Source organism: Arachis stenosperma, chromosome 9 (assembly GCF_014773155.1).
Source record: "Arachis stenosperma cultivar V10309 chromosome 9, arast.V10309.gnm1.PFL2, whole genome shotgun sequence".
Taxonomy (NCBI): Eukaryota; Viridiplantae; Streptophyta; class Magnoliopsida; order Fabales; family Fabaceae; genus Arachis; species Arachis stenosperma.
In genome coordinates, this window is record NC_080385.1 from 116,653,361 (window position 1) to 116,677,159 (window position 23,799).

A 23,799-nucleotide genomic window follows, 5' to 3' on the forward strand; every position below is an offset into this window, starting at 1 on the left:
AAGGTTAGGAGCTCTGTTTATTTCTATGGATTAATATTATTACTTTTCTATTTTAATAAATGTTTGATTCAATTCTAAGGTGTGTCTCATTTTTAATCTAATGAAACTGGGTGGAACAGAAGTATGACCATTTTTCTATATGAGTTCTTGTGATACTTGGCCAAGGTTGCCTAAGCTACAGTTTTAGAACACACGTCCTAGATGGTTTAGAGTTTAGGGTTTAGGGGTTAGGAACATCTGTTCAGCTGGGTTTTGGGGTGATTAGGGCCTTTGTGGTATAAACCAGTTTTCTAAACTTCACCCTCTATTTGAATTGAATGACCACGGAAGTGGCGTTTGATGAAGATCGGAGGAGTTTAATCACCAAGGGATTAGGGTTAATCACTTACAGTTTGCCATAGAATGAATCATTCATTGTCAAAATAGTTAGTAAGAAGTTTTAATCCGGAAAGATAAACATCTCCGATACCTTAATTGTTTTCCCATTATTGATTTTACACCAACCTTTAATTGCTTTCTTTATTATTTTGTTTTATGCACTTTCAACAACAACCACCTTTTATTGTCGTCCTGACTAAGTCCAACAAGATAGCTATTGTTTGCTCAATCCGACAATCCTCATGGGATTGACCCTCACTCATCTGAGGTATTACTTGGATGACCCGATGCACTTGCTGGTAAAGTTGTGCGAGTTCTAATTTTGCGCACCATGCCTCGCGTCCTGCATCTAAAAACAACAATATATGTATAGGGTGAGAACCGGGGGTTCTCATCATGGTAATGGTGCCCAAATAAATAATATATAAGGACCCAAAAAAGCCAGAGGCAATCCTAGAACTCTGACGCTCAGATTTAAAACTTAGAGTTATAATTTAAACCAGAGGAAGGGTAAACTATCTAGGATACGTAGGTTCTAATCCAAATATCGCTTAACACCTCAATCTTACTCTCCTATAACCAATATCACTCTCTTCCAACCAATTTCACTCTCCTCTAACCCTCCAAACTCTGTTGGATTTAACCTCATCACTCCTCTGCCATACGTGGGGTCTCTTAGTAGCACAAACATACAATTTAGATAAAGAAAATACAAATAGAGGTACAGATATGGTAGTTAGAGCAAATAGTAGTTAAGCATATATAAGAATTCAGGCAAGTCAATGCAAAGCATACTCAAGCAAATCACACAAACGCACATGATGCATGCCTGTCCTATAGCTAATGAGCTCATTTGTCGGTTATACAACTAACCTGACATGTCCGGTAGCTAACTCAGGAATTATCTCCCGGTTGTGCACAAATATTTCAGGACTCAGCTGACTATTAGAGGGAGAGTGCCCTGTCACCATTAGAGGAAATATGTGCCCTGTCATCATTAGAGGGAATAGATGCCATGTCACCCTTATAAATAGAGAGAAAACACAGATATACCCATCATCAATCATCCTGAATCTTGTATCATTTATCATATTCATTTAAATTCATAATTAACTTAGTTTTCATCATTCTTCTTCCTTATCTCTTACCCGGAGCAGGTGGATAATGCCACTGCCTCTTACCTGGGGGTCACATATATTTCCTCTAAATACACATCATCATTACATCCATCATCCTCATCAATCTCCTCGCATTTAGTGTTACCAATGCCTCATCAATTCAGTAATTACTTCACAAAATTCTTCCAAATATCTCCTCAATTTATTTGACACACTCATTTTCATTCTAAGGCCTAAATGCTTACTAGTGGACCTTTAGAAAGTGTAAAAGAAGTTTAGAAAGCTAGAAAATTGGTTAAACATTAAAAATCTCATCTTTTGGCTAAAATAGGGGGCTTGGGTAGTGACCCTCTCCTTCTCCTCAAAAGCTGCCAAGTCATTTAAAATCAGTTTTATACACTTAACTTCCGATGTTCATAACTTCTTCCAAAAAATATTGATTTTCACAAACTTTAAACCATTGTAAATCTCCTAATATTATCTTTAATTTGAAATAAATTTCATTCAAATCTAGAATTTGAGGCTCCAGTTATGGTCTGACGAAGTTCGTTAAAAAATCTATTTTTACCAAAAGATTTAAAAACCTCTAATTTCTAAATTCTCGATTTCAAAACCAAAGTTTACACATTAAAACAACTTCAAATACACTCAAAGAAATTATCTAACCATTTCATTCCTTCCACAATATTTAATACTCAATTTTATAAATTTCCACCCAACCCTCAATAGTCATCAACAACATAATTCATCAATAACTTTGATGAGTTTAGAAAACTCTAATTTAAATTGAAGATGATCAAACATTATTAAAATAATTAGTTGCAAAACTATTAATTTGATTTTAATTCATATGTGCTAATTAAAATAATTTTGCTATGCAGGTTTTTGCTATTGGGCCGAAAAGAAAAGAAAAATATAACAAGCCCAATTGTATCAAAAATATATTCAGCCCTATGAAACTTGTTATGTGAATGTGGCTGAATTGTTATGCTTATTGGACCAGAAAAACCAATTTAAAAGCCCAAGAAAGAGGCTGGTCCGAAATCAAAAGGAGATGGGGCACAATATATTTCTTTATCCATTTAACTTGATGAAACTCATTCCATTAATCATCATGCTACATGCTCTAACGGTCATCACTTTTATCCTTTAATAGAATTCAAATTTGATTAAGTGAAGTTAATAAAGACCTTGGAACCATGAGAGAGAAATTACAATTTATTTGATTGATTGCCTTGATGAGGCACGCTACTCAGTAAAGGGAAGTGGGAAACTTAATACACTCTAACTCTCTCTCTTTGTTACATTGATTATTGTTCAAATTTTCTCTCGCTACTCTCTCTTCTCTTTCGGTCATTTCACAGAGGAAACATGGACGCTATAGCAAGCTACCTGAAAGAAGAAGAAGCAAGTAAAAAGACCATTGTAATGATGGCAAGAAAAAGAAAACAAAAAAGTATGTTGTGGCTGAGATCTTCACCAAAATAAGGTAAGATTTGGTGAAGTAAGCTCATGCTCTCCATACCAAAAATGGAAGAGGAGATCTCGGTCAGAGGAAGAAGATCTCAGATGCTTGGCTCGTCTCTGCTTTTTGTGTTCACTCATCACAGAAGGTAGCTAGGGAGGCTACGTGAAGGAGGAAGCAAAAGTAGAGCAGGAGGAGCTGTTATCCATCAAGAAGAATCAAGGGCTAGGAGTCCTTCTTGGAGTGCAAGTCAAGAGGGATGGCTCAGATTGATGAAGCTTGGTGTAAAGGGAAGACTCAGAGGTAATTGCATGTTGGATATAGCATTTAGTTATCTCTCCTTTCTCTCTGGCCAAACCGGTTTGCATGAAGAAGAAGAAGTTGGCTCGGTTCAAGAACTTCAATCTTACAGACTTCCCCTTCTATAAATAAGGGAGAACAGCTAGGACTTGAGGTAAGAAAAAGAGTGAAAGCACAGTGTTCCTATAGCTACCTAAGCTAACAAAAGTTCTTCTCCCTCAATGTTTTTCATTTTGTATTTTTTTTTGTTTAATTTTGTCTGTCTTGAGTCTCATGGAAAAAGGTAAATAGTGAGGTTTGTAATAAAAAGTCATAGAGCGGAAAAAAGGTAGAGTGAACAAAATTAAAAGAAAAAGCCATAGATGTCCTTTGTACATATGTATTATGTTTCATGATTCTGTGGGAATTCCCTTGCAAGTTGGGTTAGCACTTTGCAATTGAAAGCTTGGTGGGTTACTAAGTCAAGTTCAGTTTTGGGAATAGATTATGGACTTGTCCCGGATAGGAAGGGTAGTTCCTAGGGAGAATTGGTGTTTGTAATCAAGGATGATTATAGTGAAATTCCATCATTGTTGTGATGGAGACTGGATGTAGGCTGCATTGCACTTTGCAGCTGAACCAGGATATATCTTGGTGTAATTTTCTCTCTCTTCTACTCCATTTCTAATTCTGCTGGATAGGAGACAAAATCTAAAAATATCTCCTGGCTGGTCACGAGACAAATCGAAAAAGTCTCTTGGCTAGGCACGAGATAAAAACAAGAAATATCTCCTCAAGTGTTCTAAAGAACAGCAAGAGTTACTAAGCAAAAGAGGGACTAAGATTCAACCCCCTTCTCTTAGCCACTGATAAACCATCAATTGGTTTCAGAGCTTGGTCTCAAAGAGATCAAGCTTTGCAGCTTGGAGAAAAGATCCAAATGGCAGAAAATAGTGGCTCAAATCTGGTGTCCTACAACCTGACAGAGGGACAATTAAGCAACAGACCTCCTCTTTTCAATGGGAAAAACTACACCTATTGGAAGGAGAGAATGAAGATTTTTGTGCAAGCAATAGATTACAAACTATGAAAAATCATCCTAGAGGGTCCTCAATTTCCAACCACCACAAGTGCTGAAGGAGTAGTCTCACTTAAACCCGAAGCAAGTTGGACCGAAGAAGACAGAAAGAAGGCGGAGCTCAATGCCAAGGCTGTTAACTTGCTCAACTGTGCTATCAGCTTCGAGGAATACCGACGGGTATCACGATGCACAACGGCAAAGGAAATCTGGGACAAACTTCAAATCACCCATGAAGGAACCACCATAGTGAAGAAGACCAGGATAGATATATTAAACAGAGAGTATGAAATATTTGTAATGAAGGAAGGAGAATCTATTGATGAACTGTTTGAAAGATTCAACATCATCATTGTTGTCTTGGATGATATGGGAATTACGTATCCTGATTCTGTGCTTGTGAGAAGAGTTTTGAGGTGTCTCACAAAAGAGTGGAAAACTAAAGCATTAATCATATCTGAGAGCAGTAGTTTAGATTCCATGACATATGATGACTTGAGAGGAAACTTACTTGATTTTGAAAATACTTATTTGAAAAAAGATGAAAAAAAGAAAGGAATTGCTTTTACATCTGTTACTAACCCCCTGGATGATGAATCCAGTGATAATTCCTCTAAAAATGAATTTGTTTTGTTTGCCAAAAAATTCAAGAAAATGGTGAAGTTCAAGCAAAGAGGCAAAGGAAGCAGTTCAAGAAAACAAAAGAAAGATTTCAGCAAGGTGACATGCTACAACTGCAAAGAGACTGCATTTCAAATCTGATTGCCCTAAGTTGAAGAAGGAGGAGAAGCCAAAGAAAGGAAAGAAAAAGGGACTGATGGCTTCTTAGGAGGACTTGGAAAATGACTCGGATGATGATGAAGAATCAGAAACCGAGTCCCAAACATGTCTCATGGCAGATCACGTTGAACAGGTAGTCTCTAATAACCCTGACATTAAAGTCCTTCATCTTATGATAGACCACCTTTCTGAAAAAATTAGATGTTTCTTGCTGGATAACCAAGATCTTGAACAACAAATCACCATTCTTGAAGCTGAAAATGGTTTTCTTAAAGATAAACTAAAGGAGGCCGGAACTGCTGTTGAACTTGTTGAAGAAAACAAGCAGTTAAAAGCTCAACTTAGAAGCTGTGAAAGTGATCATTCTGTTGTTGCATACGTAAACTGTTTTAAAGAAAATGAAGAGTTGATAAAGAGGATAAAAAATCTTGAAAATGACTTAGCCAAGTTCTTTCAAAGTTCTGAAAATTTAAATCAAATCTTGGTTAGTCAAAAATCTCTTTTTGATAAAGCTGGCTTGGTGTTTCATAAGACTTTCAAATATGTTGAAAAACCTTCTTTTAAAAATGTGGCTTCATCTTCTAATGATACAAGGTTTCAAAACCTAACCTACTTTAACAAAACAGCAACTCCAAGATTTTGTAGACTATGCAATAGGAATGGACATTTTCCCATTCAATGCTTTTTTGGCGAAAGAATGATTGGTGACAAAGTTTACAAAGTTGTTTTTGACTACAATGGTCACTTAAGCTCATTTTGTAGGTATGCCTAGCATCCAAGTGGAAAGACAATATGTGGTTCATGGACAGCGGATGTTCTAGGCATATGACTGGAAAGGCAACCTTCTTCATAAAGCTTGATGAGTATGATGGAGGGTTTGTCACTTTCGGTGATGATGGTAAAGGAAAAATAGTGACCATTGGAAAAGTTGGTAAAAGCTTATCATCTTCTATAAATGATGTTCTTCTTGTTGATGGTTTGAAACATAATTTACTAAGTGTTAGCCAATTGTGTGATTTAGGATTCGAAGTCATTTTTAGAAAGTTTGTGTGCTTAGTTGTTTGTGAAAAAACTGGGGATATTTTGTTTGAGGCTAAAAGGTGCAACAATATGTATGGACTGACTCTTGAGGACTTGAAAGATCAAAAAGTGACATGTTTTACCTCTCTTGAATCTAAAAAATGGCTATGTTATAAGAAATTGGGTCATGCTAGCATGTACCAAATTTCTAAGCTAGTTAAAAAGAACTTGGTTAGAGGAATTCCAAATATTAAATTTGATAAGGATCTTACTTGTGATGCTTGTCAATTAGGCAAACAAGTAAAATCCTCTTTTAAAACCAAAGATGAAATTTCAACTAAGAGGCCATTAGAGATGTTACACATTGATCTTTTTGGACCAACAAGAACTCAAAGTTTATGAGGTGAACACTATAGCTTAGTAGTGGTGGATGATTACTCTAGATTTGGTTGGGTACTTTTTCTTGCTCATAAAAATGATGCTTTTCATGCTTTCTCAACTATTTGCAAAAGAATTCAAAATGAAAAAGATTTAAAAGTTACTCATTTGAGAAGTGATCACGGAAAGAAATTTGAAAACCAAGACTTTGAAAAATTCTGTGATGATTTTGGAATTGCTCAAAACTTTTCATGCCCTAGAACACCTCAACAAAATGGGGTTGTTGAAAGAAGGAATAGAAGCCTTCAAGAGATGACTAGGGCTATGTTATGTGAAAATGAGGTTCCAAAATTTTTATGGACTGAGGCTGTAAATACAGCTTATTACATTTTGAATAGGACCATCATTAGAAAAGGGTTAAAGAAAACTCCTTATGAGCTATGGAAAGGAACCCGTCCTAATCTTAAGTATTTTCATGTTTTTGGATGCAAATGATTTGTACTTAACAATAAGGAAAATCTTGGTAAATTTGATCCAAAATCTTATGAGGGGATGTTTGTTGGATACTCCACCACTAGCAAGACCTATAGAATTTATCTCAAAGAACATAGAACAATAGAGGAATCCATACATGTATCTTTTTGTGATTCAAATTTAATTCCCAGTACTGTGATAGATAATGATTCAGATTGTGAAGATGTTGCCAATAAAAAAATCAATGAAGAAAATCCCAAGTCTGTTCAAAATGAAGAATCTGTCTATCTAATTTTGTCTCGTCAGAATGGAGGAGACTTTTCTGTTTTGTCTCCTAAACCAGTAAGAGAAACTGGAACAGAACAACCCACGAAAGCTCATCAAAGCTCAACGCACCTTCGGAAACCAAGGGAATGGAATTCCATGAGAGGTTATCCTCATGACTTTATCATTGGAGATCCCTCACAAGGTGTAACAACAAGATCCTCACCCAAAAAGTAATCCAAACCAAGCAATCTTGCTCTCTTGTCACAAATGGAGCCCAACAATGTGAAGCAAGCCCTTGAAGATTTCTCTTGGGTCAAAGCTATGCAAGAGGAGCTGGCTCAATTTGATAAAAATGAGGTCTGGACACTAGTACCTCATCCGGATGGTAAGAAAGTTACAGGTACTAAGTGGGTTATTAAAAATAAACTTGGTGAGGATAGAAAAGTTGTTCGTAACAAGGCTAGATTAGTGGCACAAGGTTACGATTAAGAAGAGGGTATAGATTTTGATGAGTCTTTTGCTCCGGTAGCTAGAATGGAAGCAATTAGGTTGCTTCTTGCCTATGCTGCCCAGAAGGGTTTTAAAATATTTCAAATGGATGTCAAATGTACTTTCCTTAATGGCTTTATTGATAGAGAGGTGTATGTGGCACAACCCCCCGGTTTTGAAAGTAAAGAGTTTTCAAATCATGTTTTCAAACTTTTAAAGGCCCTTTATGGCCTTATAAAAGCTCCAAGAGATTGGTATGAAAGGCTTAGTGCCTTCTTATTGGAAAATCACTTTCAAAGGGGTACCACCGACACAACTTTATTTATTAAAGCATCTAATGATGATATTCTCCTAGTTCAAGTTTATGTGGATGATATTGTGTTTGGATCGGCCAATGAATCCTTGTGTGAAGAGTTTGGAAAACTAATGACTAGTGAGTTTGAAATGAGTTTAATGGGAGGGCTAACTTTCTTTCTTGGCCTCCAAATTAAACAAACTCCTAGTGACACTTTTATTCACCAAGGAAAGTATGCTAAAGAATTAATAAAAAAATTTGGCCTAGAAAATTCCAAACCAATGGGAACACCAATGCATCCGAATACTAAACTTGAAAGGGATGATAATTGGAAAGATGTGGATGAAACAAGGTATAGAGGAATGATCGGATCACTTATGTATCTTACCTCCTCTAGACCGGATATTGTTCAAAGTGTGGGTGTATGTTCAAAATTTCAATCTCACCCAAAAGAATCCCATCTCTCAGCCGTTAAACGCATCATTAGATACATTAAGGGAACTAGTGATTATGGCCTATGGTATCAAAAATCTGATGATTTCTGTGCAGTAGGGTTTTGTGATGCAGATTATGCAGGAGATCGGGTGGATAGAAGAAGCACATCGGGCATGTGTTGCTTCCTTGAAATCTCACTCAACATGTGGTCAAGCAAGAAACAAGACACAATAGCTCTATCCATAGCCGAAGCTGAATATATCTCTGCCTTCGCTTGTTGTTCATAATTAATATGGTTAAAAACTCAAATAGAGGGTTACAAATTAAAAATCAATAGTATACCCTTATTTTGTGACAATATAAGTGCCATAAATATTTCAAAAAATCCTGTATGATTAATACTATATATAAAGTAATAATAATAATAATAATACATTTTACATGAGATTCGATCACAACACTAGCTTTGATTAGTTTATTTAGCTACAACATAGGATTAGGGTTAATCCTATTGAGAACTATTTTCCAAATGGAGGCACAGCGGCACTCCTTCCTCGCACAACTCTTCCTCTCGCTCAACGTCTCCCTCTTCCTGACGGCAACACGATGGCGCGGCGGCAGTGATTTCTGCCGGCGCCGTCCTCCCTCTTCCCCCTCTCCTTCTCTTGCTCTCTAATTTCAGCTTCCCCCTTTCTTTTCCTTTCTTTCCCTCTCCGTTCTTCCCTTTCTATTGCCGTGTGTGTGTTTTTGTGTTGTGTGTGCATTTGGAAAAAAGGGGTGTGGGTCTTGGGAGGATTTAGGATTAGGGTGAGTGACAGTGAGTGAGTGAGTGTGGGTAGGGTTAGGGTAAAATTAGGGTTAGGATTTTTAATTTGAGAATTAGAGTTTAGTTTTGAAAAAATATAAAATTAGATATTTTGGATAAATTGAGATTTGATAATTTTAATTAAATTAGGATATAGAATATTAAATATTTATGAAAATTATATAAGTTTTATCAATTTTAAATTTAAAATCTCATCAATTTGATTTAATTATTTTTTGATAAATAATTTTTTGAAAATAAAATAATGAATAATTATAATAAATCACAAATAATTTATTATTTATTTTTCAACAACCAAAAATTTTACATGCTTAATAATGAGTGTTGGGTTATGGTTGGTTTAGAATTTTAGTAGAGAGAAGAAAAGAACTAGAACTCTATATTTTGTTCTTAAGGAAATCTTTTAAAAATTTATTTAAATGTAAAAATATATTAAATTTTAGAGTGATAATGAAACAAAAAATAATATTTATTATAAATTTATTTTAAATAAGAGAAGGAGGTGACCCAGCGAGCGATTTTGCCTTTTGCAATGAGTAAAAATTATATATTAGTTTTATTAATTTAAGACTTGATTCTTAGTAAAAATTATATATTAGTTTTGTAAAAAGTTATAAAATAATATATACCATTTTTAACAATTAATCATTTAATCTTAAATTTTTTATAAAAAATAATTAATTAATATAAATAATATTTTGAAAAATTAAATTTTTAAAACAAAATAAAATTATTTTAAAGATTTTAATATTTTAAAATAATTTTTTTTAGTTACAAAATAAAAAATAATTAATTAATATAAATAATATTTTGAAAAATTAAATTTTTAAAACAAAATAAAATTATTTTAAAGATTTTAATATTTTAAAATAATTTTTTTTAGTTACAAAATTTCTTGTATTTTGTGATAAACAAGTAACTTGTTACAAATAATATTGAATTTTGTGACAAATTAACTTTTTGTTACAAAATAATTAGAGTTTTTAAAACAAATGAATATTTTGTTACAAAATATTTTGAACTTTTGCAACAACTTCATCTTTTGTTACAAAATGTTATAAAATTTTGCAACAAAACACCGGTTCGTTACAAAAGCCAATATAATTTGTAACAAAAAAATTAAATCGTTACAAAATAACAATAAGTTTTGTAACAAATTAGATTGTTGTTACAAAACATTATTTTTTATGTAACAATCACTAATTTTTGTTACAAAAAATTAATTTTTCGTAACAATTTTAAATTTGTTACAAAATTTTTGTTACAAATATTTCATTTTCTTGTAGTGATTGGAGATGTAAAAACTGTATAAAAAAAACTATCAAGCTTCATCGTATATACAGTTTGATATCTTAAATATTTTGTCGCTCTAATTCATTAACTTTTGGCACTTGATCATTTGTCAGTGTAATTAACTAAAAATATAATCTATTCAAAACGATATTTTATATTACTTTTTAAAAGAAGGGAAAAAAGAAAAGAAAAACAGAAACGCAAACACAAAGAAAAGCAAGCATATATCATTGAAGACAACAAACTAAACCCAAACAAAAAAAGATGGACGAAATGCACATTGATGAGACCAATAACAATAGTGGACTACCCTTATTGCCTTATCCGTAGTGACATATCACTTACGGAGACAAACTAAAGACTAGTAGGCTTGTCCTTATTTATTCAAATTAAAATAAAAAACACAACACAATCTGGCGATAAGATAGGAAGAGGGGCCTTATTCAATATTCATCGTTGTTCCTCTTCAGTTGGACTTAAAAGTCCAAGATAAGATCTCGGTATTTTGCGAGTATTGCCCAGTAGAAGCAGATAGCCCTACCGCAACCTTTTGAGGAAGCTTAGTGCTCAAGTCGACGTCGTAAGAAAGAGTGTTAGGTTGGTTGTCGAGATATGTAGAAACACTGACGGTTATCCTCTTAAGGGCAGAGTTATATGTTATCTTTGCAGTGGTTACGGCTCCATCATGCCAGTTCCAGTAACCAACAGCCGATGACCTGATAGAGTTGATATTAATTCCGATGTGGGGATAACTGGGATCCCCAATCTCGAAATTGGAAAAGGTATCAAATTCAACAGCAACAATCTTGTCAGATGCATCGTTAAAGAGGCCGAGAAACTTCCCAGAAGATTCAGGTGGAATTTCAGTGTCAGCATTAGCAAGGAAGAAGGCAAGACCGTCACCAGGTCCGGGAGCAAATTCACTACTGTAGGGTTTTGAGATGCGAAAGACGAAGGTGGTTTCAAAGCCTGCTCGGAAACCACTGTGGTCGTACAGGTGCACAGGGTCGGAGAATAAAACTCGGCCAACTCTGTTTCCTAGTGGGTTGCCATCGCTGTCCAAGTTGGTGAGTCGAATGACATTGTGATCGGTAATGGTTGCATCTCCTTGGAATTTGATCTCTTTGGAGTTCGTGGGGGCAAATTTGTGCAAGTTAAATGAGACACCCATGGCTATGGCTTTGTGGCTTTTGGAAATGAAATGAGATGTGAGTTTGGGTTGGGATGCCAAGCCTACCGCAGCAGCTCGGTATTTATAGTGTGGCGATTGGAGTAAGTACACCTTAGCTTCTTAATTAGGTACGTAGTTTCGTATGCATGGCCTCTAACAACCATTAACACAATACGTCACGTCCATGCGGTAACATATATGGTGTCATCACCCCTATCATAAATGCTTCTATGTAAAATACACGTGATTCAGATTCAATTATGGATTTTTTAACATAAGCTGTCAAATTATAAAGGATTATTATAATCTAAGAGCCCTTAAACTAGACTTATTATAATAAGACCGTGCTAATATAGTCTCTCCAATATTATTTATTTATACATACTACACTACAAATTATTTTTAATCCTATGATTCCAACCATCCTCCGATCCGCGTGGGTTTTTCTTTAATTTATCCCTTCTTCATCTAAGTCTATATGAGGATTCACATGTTAACGTTGCACATGACGAGAGAAGATAATCAATGAGAAATGATAAATTAAAACAAATATGATAACTAGTATTTAATTTTGTTGTTCATTTCTTTGGTTTGATTATTATTTCTCTTAAACTATTTCTTGAACATTGAATATTTAATGCAACATAAAAATATGTCTTGTATTGAAATTTATTTTGATTTGAAATATTTTATACTTTTTAAAATACAGAAATAAAAATAATGAATCTTTTTCTTTTAAATCATGTTTAGGGAAATATATATATTGTTTTAAAATGATCCCGTTTTAATATACATTATTTAAATAATCTTTAAACTAAATATATAATTTATAAGAAAATTAATCATAAATCATAAGTTAATAACAAAAAAGAAATATAAAATTTCGGTATGATGATATTTACTGAAAAGAAAGAATTAACCAATGAATTATACTTTGGAAAAGAAAGAAAAAAAAAAGAAAATTGACTTGTCATAAAATTTCAATTATACTTTGGATTATTTTATGTGTGCGGTCACAAGCAAATGAATTATTTGGATTTTTATTTATAATTAATTGTTATGTTAAAAGATGTATTACATCGGAATTTTTTTGGACAAGTATATTGCACATGATGATAATGTTATATAAGTTCATATTTTATTTTTACAAATATTTTGATAAAAATTATATTATATAATAATATATTTAAATATTCTTTAAACAAAATATATAATTTATAAGAAAATTAATCACAAATCATAAGTTAATAACAAAAAGGAAATATGGAATTTCGGTATGATGAAGAATTATCCAATTAGGACAGAACCCACAAAAATGAAATAAAAAAGAGAGAAATAAAAGAAAAGAAAATCAACTTGTCATAAAATTTCGATTATACTTGGGATTATTTTATGTGTGGTCAAAAGCAAATGAATTATTTGGATTTTTATTTATAATTAATTATTATGTTAAAAAATGTATATCGGGATTTTTTTGGACAGATATATTACATATGATGATAATCTTATATAAGTTCATATTTTAGAATTTTTATTTAGATAAGTGGTTAACTTTTTATAGAGATATAATTATTTATGAATTTTTTATTATTTTAAATTTTTGAAATAATGAAGTAGTAATATAATATTATGATATAGTATCAAAATTTTAATGACTTAAAAATTTAGAGTTTAATCATTGTTAATCCTAAAAAAAATTAATTTTAGCATAAGAGAATGAAAAATTATAAATACCAATTTAAATTTCAAAGACAACAAAAAATATAAATAAATCCAAATTGTTCTATTCCAAGATAAAAGAAGCTTCAATTTCAAAGTTCACAAATCCAAACAAACCAAGGACGTTAAGACTGAACAAAACTAAAATTATAACTCATCTAATAAAAAGTTATTTATTTTGGTTTTTCTTTCTATATGTTCATTTCTTTTCTTTCTTTGGTTTTTCTTATTAAAATCTTTATCATAAAATATGCCTTTTTTTTTCTTTTTAAATAGAAAGACTCAAAATCAAAACCTGAAGATATGAAATTAAGACTCAACGGAAAAAAAAGAAAAAAATTTCAACGTGCTTTGATGTATCTGTTGCATTTTCTTAGTCTTTATTAATGCTTGATGATGTTCTTATAATATACCTTTTTTTATCAAAATACTTTAAACGTATAATTTATTTAAAATATTATATATAATACATAGAAGTATTAACTTTTTTATTTTTTTAATTTCTTTTAGAAAATAGAATAAATAATATAATTCGAAATACATGTCTATCCAACAACAACACCAACAACAACCAAATCTTATCCCACTAAGTGGGGTTGGCTACATGAATCAAACGACGCCATTGTGCTCTATTATGTATCATGTCTATAGAGAGACCGTTTACATGTAGATCTCGTTTGACCGCCTCATGGATGGTCTTCTTAGGTCTTCCTTTGCCTTTCACCCTTTGTCTATCTTCCATCTCATCCACCCTCGTGACTGGATGTTCTATCGGTCTTCTTCTCACATGTCCAAACCACCTGAGACGCGATTCAACCATCTTTTCCACAATGGGTGCTACTCCAACTCTCTCCCTTATATTTTCATTTCTTATTTTATCCAATCGCGTATGACCACTCATCCATCTCAACATCTTCATCTCTGCCACACTCAGCTTATGTTTGTGCTCTCCTTTAGCCGCCCAACACTCCGTACCATACAACATAGCCGGTCTTATAGTGGTGCGATAGAATTTACCTTTAAGTTTTAAAGGCACTTTTTTGTTGCATATAAAACCAGATGCACTCCGCCATTTTGACCAACCTGCTTGGATCCTATGATTTACATCCTATTCAATCTCTCCATTATCCTGTATGATGCACCCAAGATACTTAAAACTTTTAACTTTTCCTAGGATGTTTTCTCCAATCTTCACCTCTATATTGGGATTTTTCCTTCTCAGACTGAACTTACATTCCATATATTCCGTCTTGCTACGGCTTATGCGCAGACCATACACTTCTAAAGCTTCTCTCCATAACTCCAACTTCTTATTTAGGTCTTCCCTTGACTCTCCCATAAGGACGATATTATCGGCAAAAAGCATGCACCATGACACAAGCTCTTGGATGTGCTCTGTGAGTACTTTCAAGACTAATGTGAAAAGGTATGGACTTAAGGATGATCCCTGGTGTAATCCTATACCAATAGAGAATTCCTCCGTCACACCACCTTGAGTCTTCACACTAGTTGTGGCCCCATCATACATGTTTTTAATTGCCCGAATATATGCGATCCTTACTCTTCTCTTTTCTAAAACCTTCCATAAGACCTCCCTTGGTACCCTATCATACGCTTTTTCCAAATCAATAAACACCATATGTAGATCCCTTCTTAATAGGTATATCGCTTCAGTGGTAGATCTTCCTGGCATAAATCCAAATTGGTTCTCTGTTACTTGTGTCTCTTTTCTCATCCTCCGTTCTATCACCCTTTCCCATAACTTCATAGTATGACTCATAAGCTTAATCCCTCTATAGTTTTCGCAACTTTGTATATCCCCCTTATTCTTGTAGATAGGTACCAATGTGCTCTTTCTCCACTCATCAGGCATCTTCTTTGACCTTAAAATCTCATTAAAAAGCTTGGTTAACCAGTTGATGTCTTTTTCTCCAAGACCCTTCCAAACCTCAATCGGGATATTATCAGGTCCTATTGCCCTACCATTTTTTATCTGCTTTAGAGCCTCTTTTACCTCGAAGTCTCGAATCCTTCGATGGTAGTCAACGTTTTGATCTTCTTCCCTTGTGCTTAATCGACCAAGGCTCGGAAGAGTCTTCTATCCCTCATTAAATAACTCGTAGAAGTAGCTCTTCCACCTTTCATTAATCTTCTCCTCTTGAGCCAACACCTCTCCATCCTTATCCTTTATGCACTTAACCTGATTCAAATCTCTCGTTCTTCTTTCCCGGCTCTTTGCGATTCTATATATACCTTTTTCTCCTTCTTTTGTGCCCAAAGACTGGTAGAGACCCTCATATGCTCTTGTTTTTGCTTCACTTACAGCCACTTTTGTCTCTTTCTTAGCCGCCTTATATTTTTTCCAGTTATCTGCATTGCGGCATAAAGACCACTCTTTAAAGAATTCCCTTTTTATCTTTATCTTTTCTTGTATACTCGCATTCCACCACCAGGACTCCTTGTCTCTTGGTCCTATTCCTTTAGATTCACCAAAACTTTCTTTTGCTGTTCTTCTAATAACTTCTGCCATCTTCCTCCACATCTTTTCTGCACTTCCATTCCCATCCCACTTTGCCTCTTCTCCTACCCGTCTTAGGAAGCTTCTTTGTTCCTCACCTTTCATCCGCCACCACCTCGTCCTTGGGTTCTTCGTATGATGTCTTTTCCTCAACTTTTGCTCAACACAAAAATCCATGACGAGCATCCTATGTTGTGTTGTCAAACTCTCTCCCGGGATAATTTTACAGTTAATGCAAAATTTCCGGTCGATTCTCCTCAGCAAGAAGAAGTCGATTTAAGAGCTTGTCATGCCACTCTTATAGGTTATAAGATGTTCGTCTCTCTTTTTAAAACATGTATTTGCGATGAGAAGATCAAAGGTTGAGGAAAAGTCCAAAATAGTTTTACCCTCGGCATTGATCACCCCGAAACCATGGCCTCCGTGAATACTCCCATATCCAATCACTTCTCTCCCAACATGGCCATTTAAATAAATTAATTTTTTATACTTTTATACTTAAAGTAATATAATTTTTTTATAAATAATAAATAATTTTTACACTTTTATTCTAAATAAGTATAATTTTACTTTCATTACTTAATCACATTACTTATATTTTTTTTATAATTTTACACTTTTATTCTAATCACATTACATTATTTATTTAGAATGAAAGTGTAAAATTTATTTATTTATAAAAAATTACATTACTTTAAGTGTAAAATTAAAAAAATAAATTTATTTAGAACGAAAGTAATGTGATTAAGTATAAATGTGATTAAAAATAATTGAATATTATGCACAGTAAAAAATTGATATTATTAAAGAATAAAATTATAATTTATTTCTATGTATAGTTTTTGTCCCCAACGTTTTCGTCCTATTTAAGTCCCTAACGTTTCAAAATCGTCTCAATTTTGTCCCATCGTTAATTATATTAACGAATCCCTAATGGTAGGACAACATTGAGTCAATTTTAAAACGTTAGGGATAACTTTGGGACTTACCCCAAATATTGGGGGCAAAAATAATACTTTACTCAATTAATTATTATGCAAAATTTTTTTATAATATTAAAAAATTATATTTAAATGATATTTTAAACTGTAATATAAAAATATGAAGTAATCAATTTATTTTATATTACTTGATAAATAATTAGATTGTTATATTCAATACTTAATAACTAATTATTTTTATTAAAAATATTATTATATAATATAATTTTTTATCAAATATTTGTCAAAATATACTCTAATTATTTACAATATTATATATAATAAATGAAAATTTTATTTTGTAATTTATCATTAAAAATTAAATAAATAATATGTATCAACTACGTATATATATCATATGTGTGTATGTAATAATGACTGATATAGGATTGATATATTCTTTTATTCTTTAAACTTTCTAATATATATGCCACCTCATGACTTTCACTTCTAGTCTTTCTTATTCATATTTATTTTATGGTAATATTAAATAGATAATAATTTTAAAAAAATATTTTTTAAATTTAAATTTATAGTTTGTTATATATAATATCTATAATTATATATTTGTAATAATATAATTTTTTTTATTTCTAATTTTTTTAGTTAAATTTTTTTTCTCTAACTCGACTATATATATATATATATATATATATATATATATATATATATATATATATATATATATATATATGAGAAATTGGTGTACAAATATCTTTCACAAAATATTTTCATCATATATAATTTATTAAAAAGATATTTGTTAAATCCAAGAAAAAAATATATAATTTTTTAATTTTAATATAACAAGCACGTACACATGCACACGCATATGCACACATACGCGCGCGCACGCGCACACACAGAGAGAAAATTAATTTTAATATAATTTCATATTTCTTTTTTGTTATTAACTTATGATTTATGATTAATTTTCTTATAAATTATATATTTAGTTTAAAGATTATTTAAATAATGTATTCATTTTAAAACAATATATATATTTCCCTAAACATGATTTAAAAGAAAAAGATTCATTATTTTTATTTCTGTATTTTAAAAAGTATAAAATATTTCAAATCAAAATAAATTTTAATACAAGACATATTTTTATGTTGCATTAAATATTCAGTGTTCAAGAAATAGTTTAAGAGAAATAATAATCAAACCAAAGAAATGAACAACAAAATTAAATACTAGTTATCATATTTGTTTTAATTTATCATTTCTCATTGATTATCTCACTACTAGAAAACTAGTTATTACAGACGGATATTTCCGACGGATTTTATCCCACGGAAATACAGACGAAATTTCAGAGGGATTTTTTGTAGGAAAACCAAAAAAATAGATTAGCATAAATTACAGACGGAAAAGAGAATCCGTCAATAATTCCGTCAGAAAAATTATTATTTTTTTAATGAGAAATGGTTACAGACGGAAAATCCGTCTGTAATTAAGTAAACAAAACAGTGCATTTTATTAAATTAGTACAGACGGAAAAATCTGTCTGTAATTTAAAATTTTCCGTCGAAAATGTTATATTATGCGTTTTATGATCGATTGTGCCCAAAGCCCCAAACTCTATTCATTTACAGCACCAAATCAAACGAGCTCAACCCAGCTTCTTCTTCTCCGTCGACCAGCTTCTTCTTCTCCTTTCCTCACCCACAGCGCCACCGCCGGCTACCCTAACCGCCGCAGCTACCTTCTCCTTCTTCTCCTCTTCTTCTCCTCTTCTTCTTCTCCTTCTTCTCCATCATCTCCTCCAGTCAATGCTGCGGCTACCTTTGCGCAAGCCCTAGCTCCGTGGTGACCAAAATCGGTTCCACCGTCAGCCGCAGTTCCACCTCTCTCTTTCCCCCCTGTTCGAACTGTAGAGAGTTCAATTAATTTTGTTTAGTTAGTTTGATTGTTTCTGCTTCCAGGTTTTGGTTTCAAAATTCTTTTAATTTCTGTTGAGTTCAATTAATTTCGTTTAGTTAGTTTGATTTTAGTAATTAGTTTAGTTAGATTTGTTTTCTGATTAGTGGATTTTTAGGTTGTTAAAATAGGATTAGATTAGGTTTTGATTCTGAATAGCTGAGAAATGTTTAGATTGTTAATCTGGATTGCTGAACAAACAGAATTCAGAGAAACACTTGTGAGTTTTTCTTTTTCTTCTTCCCTCCCCTCTATGAATTTTGCTGTGCACACCAAGTGTTCGATGGTTTGCTTATTTGTTGGTTTGACCTAACATGCACATCAAATGTTTGTTGCTTTTCTTTTATGTGTACATAAGTAGTAATATGTATCTTTATTCTTGCTATTTCACTCTTAATTAATTATTTTTATGTTGCAAGTTCTGTCAAGGGGAGGGGAGGCTGTAGAGATGACTACTGACTATGAACCTAATACTGAGTAGGGCAGCATTGAGAACAGAGGTGGCTTTGTCTCAAACATGCCAGGTTCTTCAACTAACCCTGAATTCTATGCTTTGTTGCTACTGATATTCAGTGCTGATTTTTGTGTTTTCATTCATCATTCCTTTTACTATAGGAACTTGAGTTTCGTATGCTGTGATATTAGTAGAAGATCTAAGAAGGAGAAATGCTTCATGGAAGAAGAGATTGATAACCATGTAAGAGCTTAGAACTTTAGTAGGATATATATTGTGCTGTGATTAATCTCTATTTACATCTTGCACTTGATAACAATGTACATTGTATAGAATCTGAATTCATTGATGCGACACGGAAGCATGAGTCTCGCGGACGAAAAGCGAATTCTGAGGAACATAAACACTCATCAGAGAGATGCTGATAAATTTCAGTCACTAGAAGTGCTTAGAAATATTGTAATTTAAGGACTTATAAGTTATGATCTTTGATTTGATTAAAAATTTATACCAAGGTATGCATTGAAGTTTGGAGTGTTGAAAAATTTAAACAGATCAAATGGGGTTACTATGAGAATCATTGCTATAAGCTACCGAGAGAAATTGAATAATTCAAAGACCAAAGGAAATAAACTCTACTATATTTCTTAAGCCCTATGATATATTTGGTACATTGCACTAAACTTGCTATATCAGCCTTGGGACTTCACATTTCTTATACCAGCGAATTTAGCTCTGAATTTCTTTGTATTAGATGAATTGTTAAAATCTCAATTCTATATTTTTCTACATTAAGCAGTGTGAATTTCACACTAGATCGTCAATTCTGTTTCTCAATGGTCTTTGTGGTGCATGCATAGAAAGAAGTTAGTTATCTGTTCTGATTTTCTCTGTTTTTGATCCAGACAAATCTTTGGTATTGATTGGTTGTTCAGCAGAGATGGTAATAAAAACAGTTGAATTGCTGAAAGGCTTTGCATCTCATGAAGAGATTATGGAGATTCTTGCCACAGTGGCTGCAGATTTGGGGGATGTCATCGATGTGAGTTTCTTGCAGGTCAAACCTTTGAGTATATTAGGCATGATTGTTTTTGTGAATTGGAGAATATGTGCTTAAATTAAAGTCACCGGGCATTATCTTTTCCATGTTGCTTTCTTATTTTTTAAGTCAAAAAGCTTTCCTTTGGTCATGGTTCTTTGGTTTCATTATTTTATTATCATTTTTTGGAAGATAGATAGGTTGGCCACCACTTCCTATTGGTTCTTTAGATTTATAACAAAAAGCATCTACCGAAAATTAAGTTGAATGGCATCCAGTCATGGTAGATCAGGTTTTTAAGTGCTTCCTTTGCATACCCTTTTTTGCCTAATACCTTCTGGATGTTCTTTCTTACTTTATCACCAAAGAAATAATCTAATCAAGTAGTTACCAGATGAACAATTTATGTGATCAAGCAGTAATGACATTATTTATTCGGATATAAAAATAGCAGCATTCATAGTAGACTAAGAGCTGTTTAGTTTTTTAATCAGCACTTATTTGACGTCAGCAAATGAAGTTAAATGAGGTTAAAATTTATCATAAAGAGAAAAAGAAATTGGAAAGTGAAAACGGAGTAATCAAATTGGGGGAATAAAAGAAAAGAAACTTGCAATTATATAGTTTAAGTATGTCTTTTGCATTGCAAATTGCTTTAGTTTAAGTATGTCTCATTAATATCTGCTAAGAAGAAATCTATAATTATTTGCAAGATCTAAGCTTGCTTGTTTGTTTTTGGTTGCCAGAATCACTTTGACCAAGAAAAATGCTCTTCACATAGAACTTGCGTTTAGAAAGAGTCAAAATTCAAGTTTAAAAGCAAATTAAACAACAATACACTATTTTGATTTATCTCATTTTTTTAAAAACAATATATAAGTTATATATTGGTGATTCAGCTGCATAATCCGTGTTTCATATCTAAAGATTTCTTATCCTGTAGGATTTAGATTAATATGGCATATAATTTTAAATTCTTCGGTTGTTTTTCACAGTTCCATGTGATCAGAACTCGAACTGAAACCTGTAGGAAAAAGGTGAGCAGTAATTGTGGTCAATCACATAATAATAATATTGCTTTAGTTATTTCTTTGATGAATGATTATTGTTGGTGTTAATTAAATTTTACAATATACAGGTGAAAAGCTTGGAGCATATGAACGGAAATCTCCTTCTTGAACTTGTAAGAACTTTGGTTTATTTGTTTTGATTAAAAATGATATATAGAGGATGGAAAGAAATGAATTAATGATGGATGCTGATTCATGTCCATATCAGGTTCAAGAAGAATTCATGCACATATGGCTGATGGATGCTGATTCATGTCCATTTTTTAAGAAAGAATTCAGTTAATCTTTCTGTAATATATGTAAAATTGTGTAAAATTTAGTATGGTTGAATAATATACTGAGGATTATAGTTGATAATACACTTTGTTTATGTTTTGAATTATATTGACTTGCTTATTTATAATAATTTTCTTTTAGTTTTATAATACGATGAATTTGTTTATTTTTTGTAATATTATAAATATTCGAATACAAATTAGATAAAAGTTTGTATTAAATTTATATTTATTTTGTATGAAAACAAGTTTATTTTGCAATTAGAAAAATAAAAAAATTCTATTTTACTTTACAGACGGATTTACAGACGGATTTTCTGTCTGTAATCAGAATGTGGGATGATTTTTAAAAGTTCAAATTACAGATGGAAAATCCGTCGAAAAATCCGTCTGTAATTACAGACGAAAAATCCGTCTGAAAATTCGTCTGTAATTACAGACGAAAAATCCGTCGAAAAATCCGTCTGTAATTACAGACAAAAAATCCGTCTGAAAATCTGTCTGTAATTACAGACGGAAAATCCGTCTGTAAGTTCGTCGCCTTCAGGAAATGGAGAGAGAATTTACAGAGGAAAAATCCGTCGGTAACTGGTAAAAATCCGTCTGTAATTTTCCGATGGAAAAAAAATCCGTCGGTAAATAATTTCCGACGAGGCTTTTACAGAGGGACAAAATCCGTCGGTAATTTCGTCGGTAACCAAAAATCCGTCTGTAATAAAGACTAAATCTGTCTGTAAATCTGTCTGTATTAATCCATTTTCTAGTTGTGTCTTCTCTCGTCATGTGCAACGTTAACATGTGAATCCTCATATAGACTTAGATGAAGAAGGGATAAATTAAAGAAAAACCCACGCGGATCGGAGGATGGTTGGAATCATAGGATTAAAAATAATTTGTAGTGTAGTATGTATAAATAAATAATATTGGAGAGACTATATTAGCACGGTCTTATTATAATAAGTCTAGTTTAAGGGCTCTTAGATTATAATAATCCTTTATAATTTGACAGCTTATGTTAAAAAATCCATAATTGAATCTGAATCACGTGTATTTTACATAGAAGCATTTATGATAGGGGTGATGACACCATATATGTTACCGCATGGACGTGACGTATTGTGTTAATGGTTGTTAGAGGCCATGCATACGAAACTACGTACCTAATTAAGAAGCTAAGGTGTACTTACTCCAATCGCCACACTATAAATACCGAGCTGCTGCGGTAGGCTTGGCATCCCAACCCAAACTCACATCTCATTTCATTTCCAAAAGCCACAAAGCCATAGCCATGGGTGTCTCATTTAACTTGCACAAATTTGCCCCCACGAACTCCAAAGAGATCAAATTCCAAGGAGATGCAACCATTACCGATCACAATGTCATTCGACTCACCAACTTGGACAGCGATGGCAACCCACTAGGAAACAGAGTTGGCCGAGTTTTATTCTCCGACCCTGTGCACCTGTACGACCACAGTGGTTTCCGAGCAGGCTTTGAAACCACCTTCGTCTTTCGCATCTCAAAACCCTACAGTAGTGAATTTGCTCCCGGACCTGGTGACGGTCTTGCCTTCTTCCTTGCTAATGCTGACACTGAAATTCCACCTGAATCTTCTGGGAAGTTTCTCGGCCTCTTTAACGATGCATCTGACAAGACTGTTGCTGTTGAATTTGATACCTTTTCCAATTTCGAGATTGGGGATCCCAGTTATCCCCACATCGGAATTAATATCAACTCTATCAGGTCATCGGCTGTTGGTTACTGGAACTGGCATGATGGAGCCGTAACCACTGCAAAAATAACATATAACTCTGCCCTTAAGAGGATAACCGTCAGTGTTTCTACGTATCTCGACAACCAACCTGACACTCTTACTTACGACGTCGACCTGAGCACTAAGCTTCCTCAAAAGGTTGCGGTAGGGTTATCTGCTTCTACTGGGCAATACTCACAAAATACCGAGATCTTATCTTGGACTTTTAAGTCCAACTGAAGAGGAACAACGATGAATATTAAATAAGGCGACCCTCTTCCTATCTTATCGCCAGCTTGTGTTGTGTTTTTTATTTTAATTT

General features: G+C 33.0%; 3 protein-coding genes across 3 annotated transcripts; 2 read left to right on the plus strand and 1 right to left on the minus strand.

Annotated features, from left to right (window-relative positions):
• Nucleotides 1-10,784: 10,784 nt before the first annotated feature.
• On the minus strand, nt 10,785-11,808 carry LOC130951039 (mannose-specific lectin alpha chain-like). Its single transcript, XM_057879652.1, has one exon. It carries the CDS (start codon nt 11,744-11,746, stop codon nt 11,042-11,044), a length of 705 nt encoding a protein of 234 aa, XP_057735635.1. The 5' UTR covers nt 11,747-11,808; the 3' UTR covers nt 10,785-11,041.
• Nucleotides 11,809-18,545: 6,737 nt separating this feature from the next.
• Nucleotides 18,546-21,805, plus strand: LOC130948029 (agamous-like MADS-box protein TM6). The gene is made up of 7 exons (XM_057876740.1): nt 18,546-18,839; nt 19,306-19,410; nt 19,502-19,583; nt 20,246-20,382; nt 21,375-21,416; nt 21,518-21,562; nt 21,658-21,805. The coding sequence occupies exons 4-7, from the start codon at nt 20,281-20,283 to the stop codon at nt 21,730-21,732; spliced, it is 264 nt and encodes an 87-aa protein (XP_057732723.1). The 5' UTR covers nt 18,546-18,839; nt 19,306-19,410; nt 19,502-19,583; nt 20,246-20,280; the 3' UTR covers nt 21,733-21,805.
• A 1,130-nt stretch (nt 21,806-22,935) lies between these two features.
• LOC130951600 (mannose-specific lectin alpha chain-like) lies at nt 22,936-23,732 on the plus strand. Its single transcript, XM_057880294.1, has one exon. It carries the CDS (start codon nt 23,013-23,015, stop codon nt 23,715-23,717), a length of 705 nt encoding a protein of 234 aa, XP_057736277.1. The 5' UTR covers nt 22,936-23,012; the 3' UTR covers nt 23,718-23,732.
• The last annotated feature ends 67 nt before the right edge of the window (nt 23,733-23,799 follow it).

What these genes read in the sequence shown, in the direction of transcription:
- LOC130951039 (XM_057879652.1), bottom strand. Translation starts at nt 11,746, where the DNA reads ATGGGTGTCTCATTTAACTTGCACAAATTTGCCCCCACGAACTCCAAA.
- LOC130948029 (XM_057876740.1), top strand. Translation starts at nt 20,281, where the DNA reads ATGGTAATAAAAACAGTTGAATTGCTGAAAGGCTTTGCATCTCATGAA. An exon ending in ATTTGGGGGATGTCATCGAT is followed by an intron (nt 20,383 to 21,374) that starts GTGAGTTTCTTG and finishes TGTTTTTCACAG; the next exon opens with TTCCATGTGATCAGAACTCG. An exon ending in CTGAAACCTGTAGGAAAAAG is followed by an intron (nt 21,417 to 21,517) that starts GTGAGCAGTAAT and finishes TACAATATACAG; the next exon opens with GTGAAAAGCTTGGAGCATAT.
- LOC130951600 (XM_057880294.1), top strand. Translation starts at nt 23,013, where the DNA reads ATGGGTGTCTCATTTAACTTGCACAAATTTGCCCCCACGAACTCCAAA.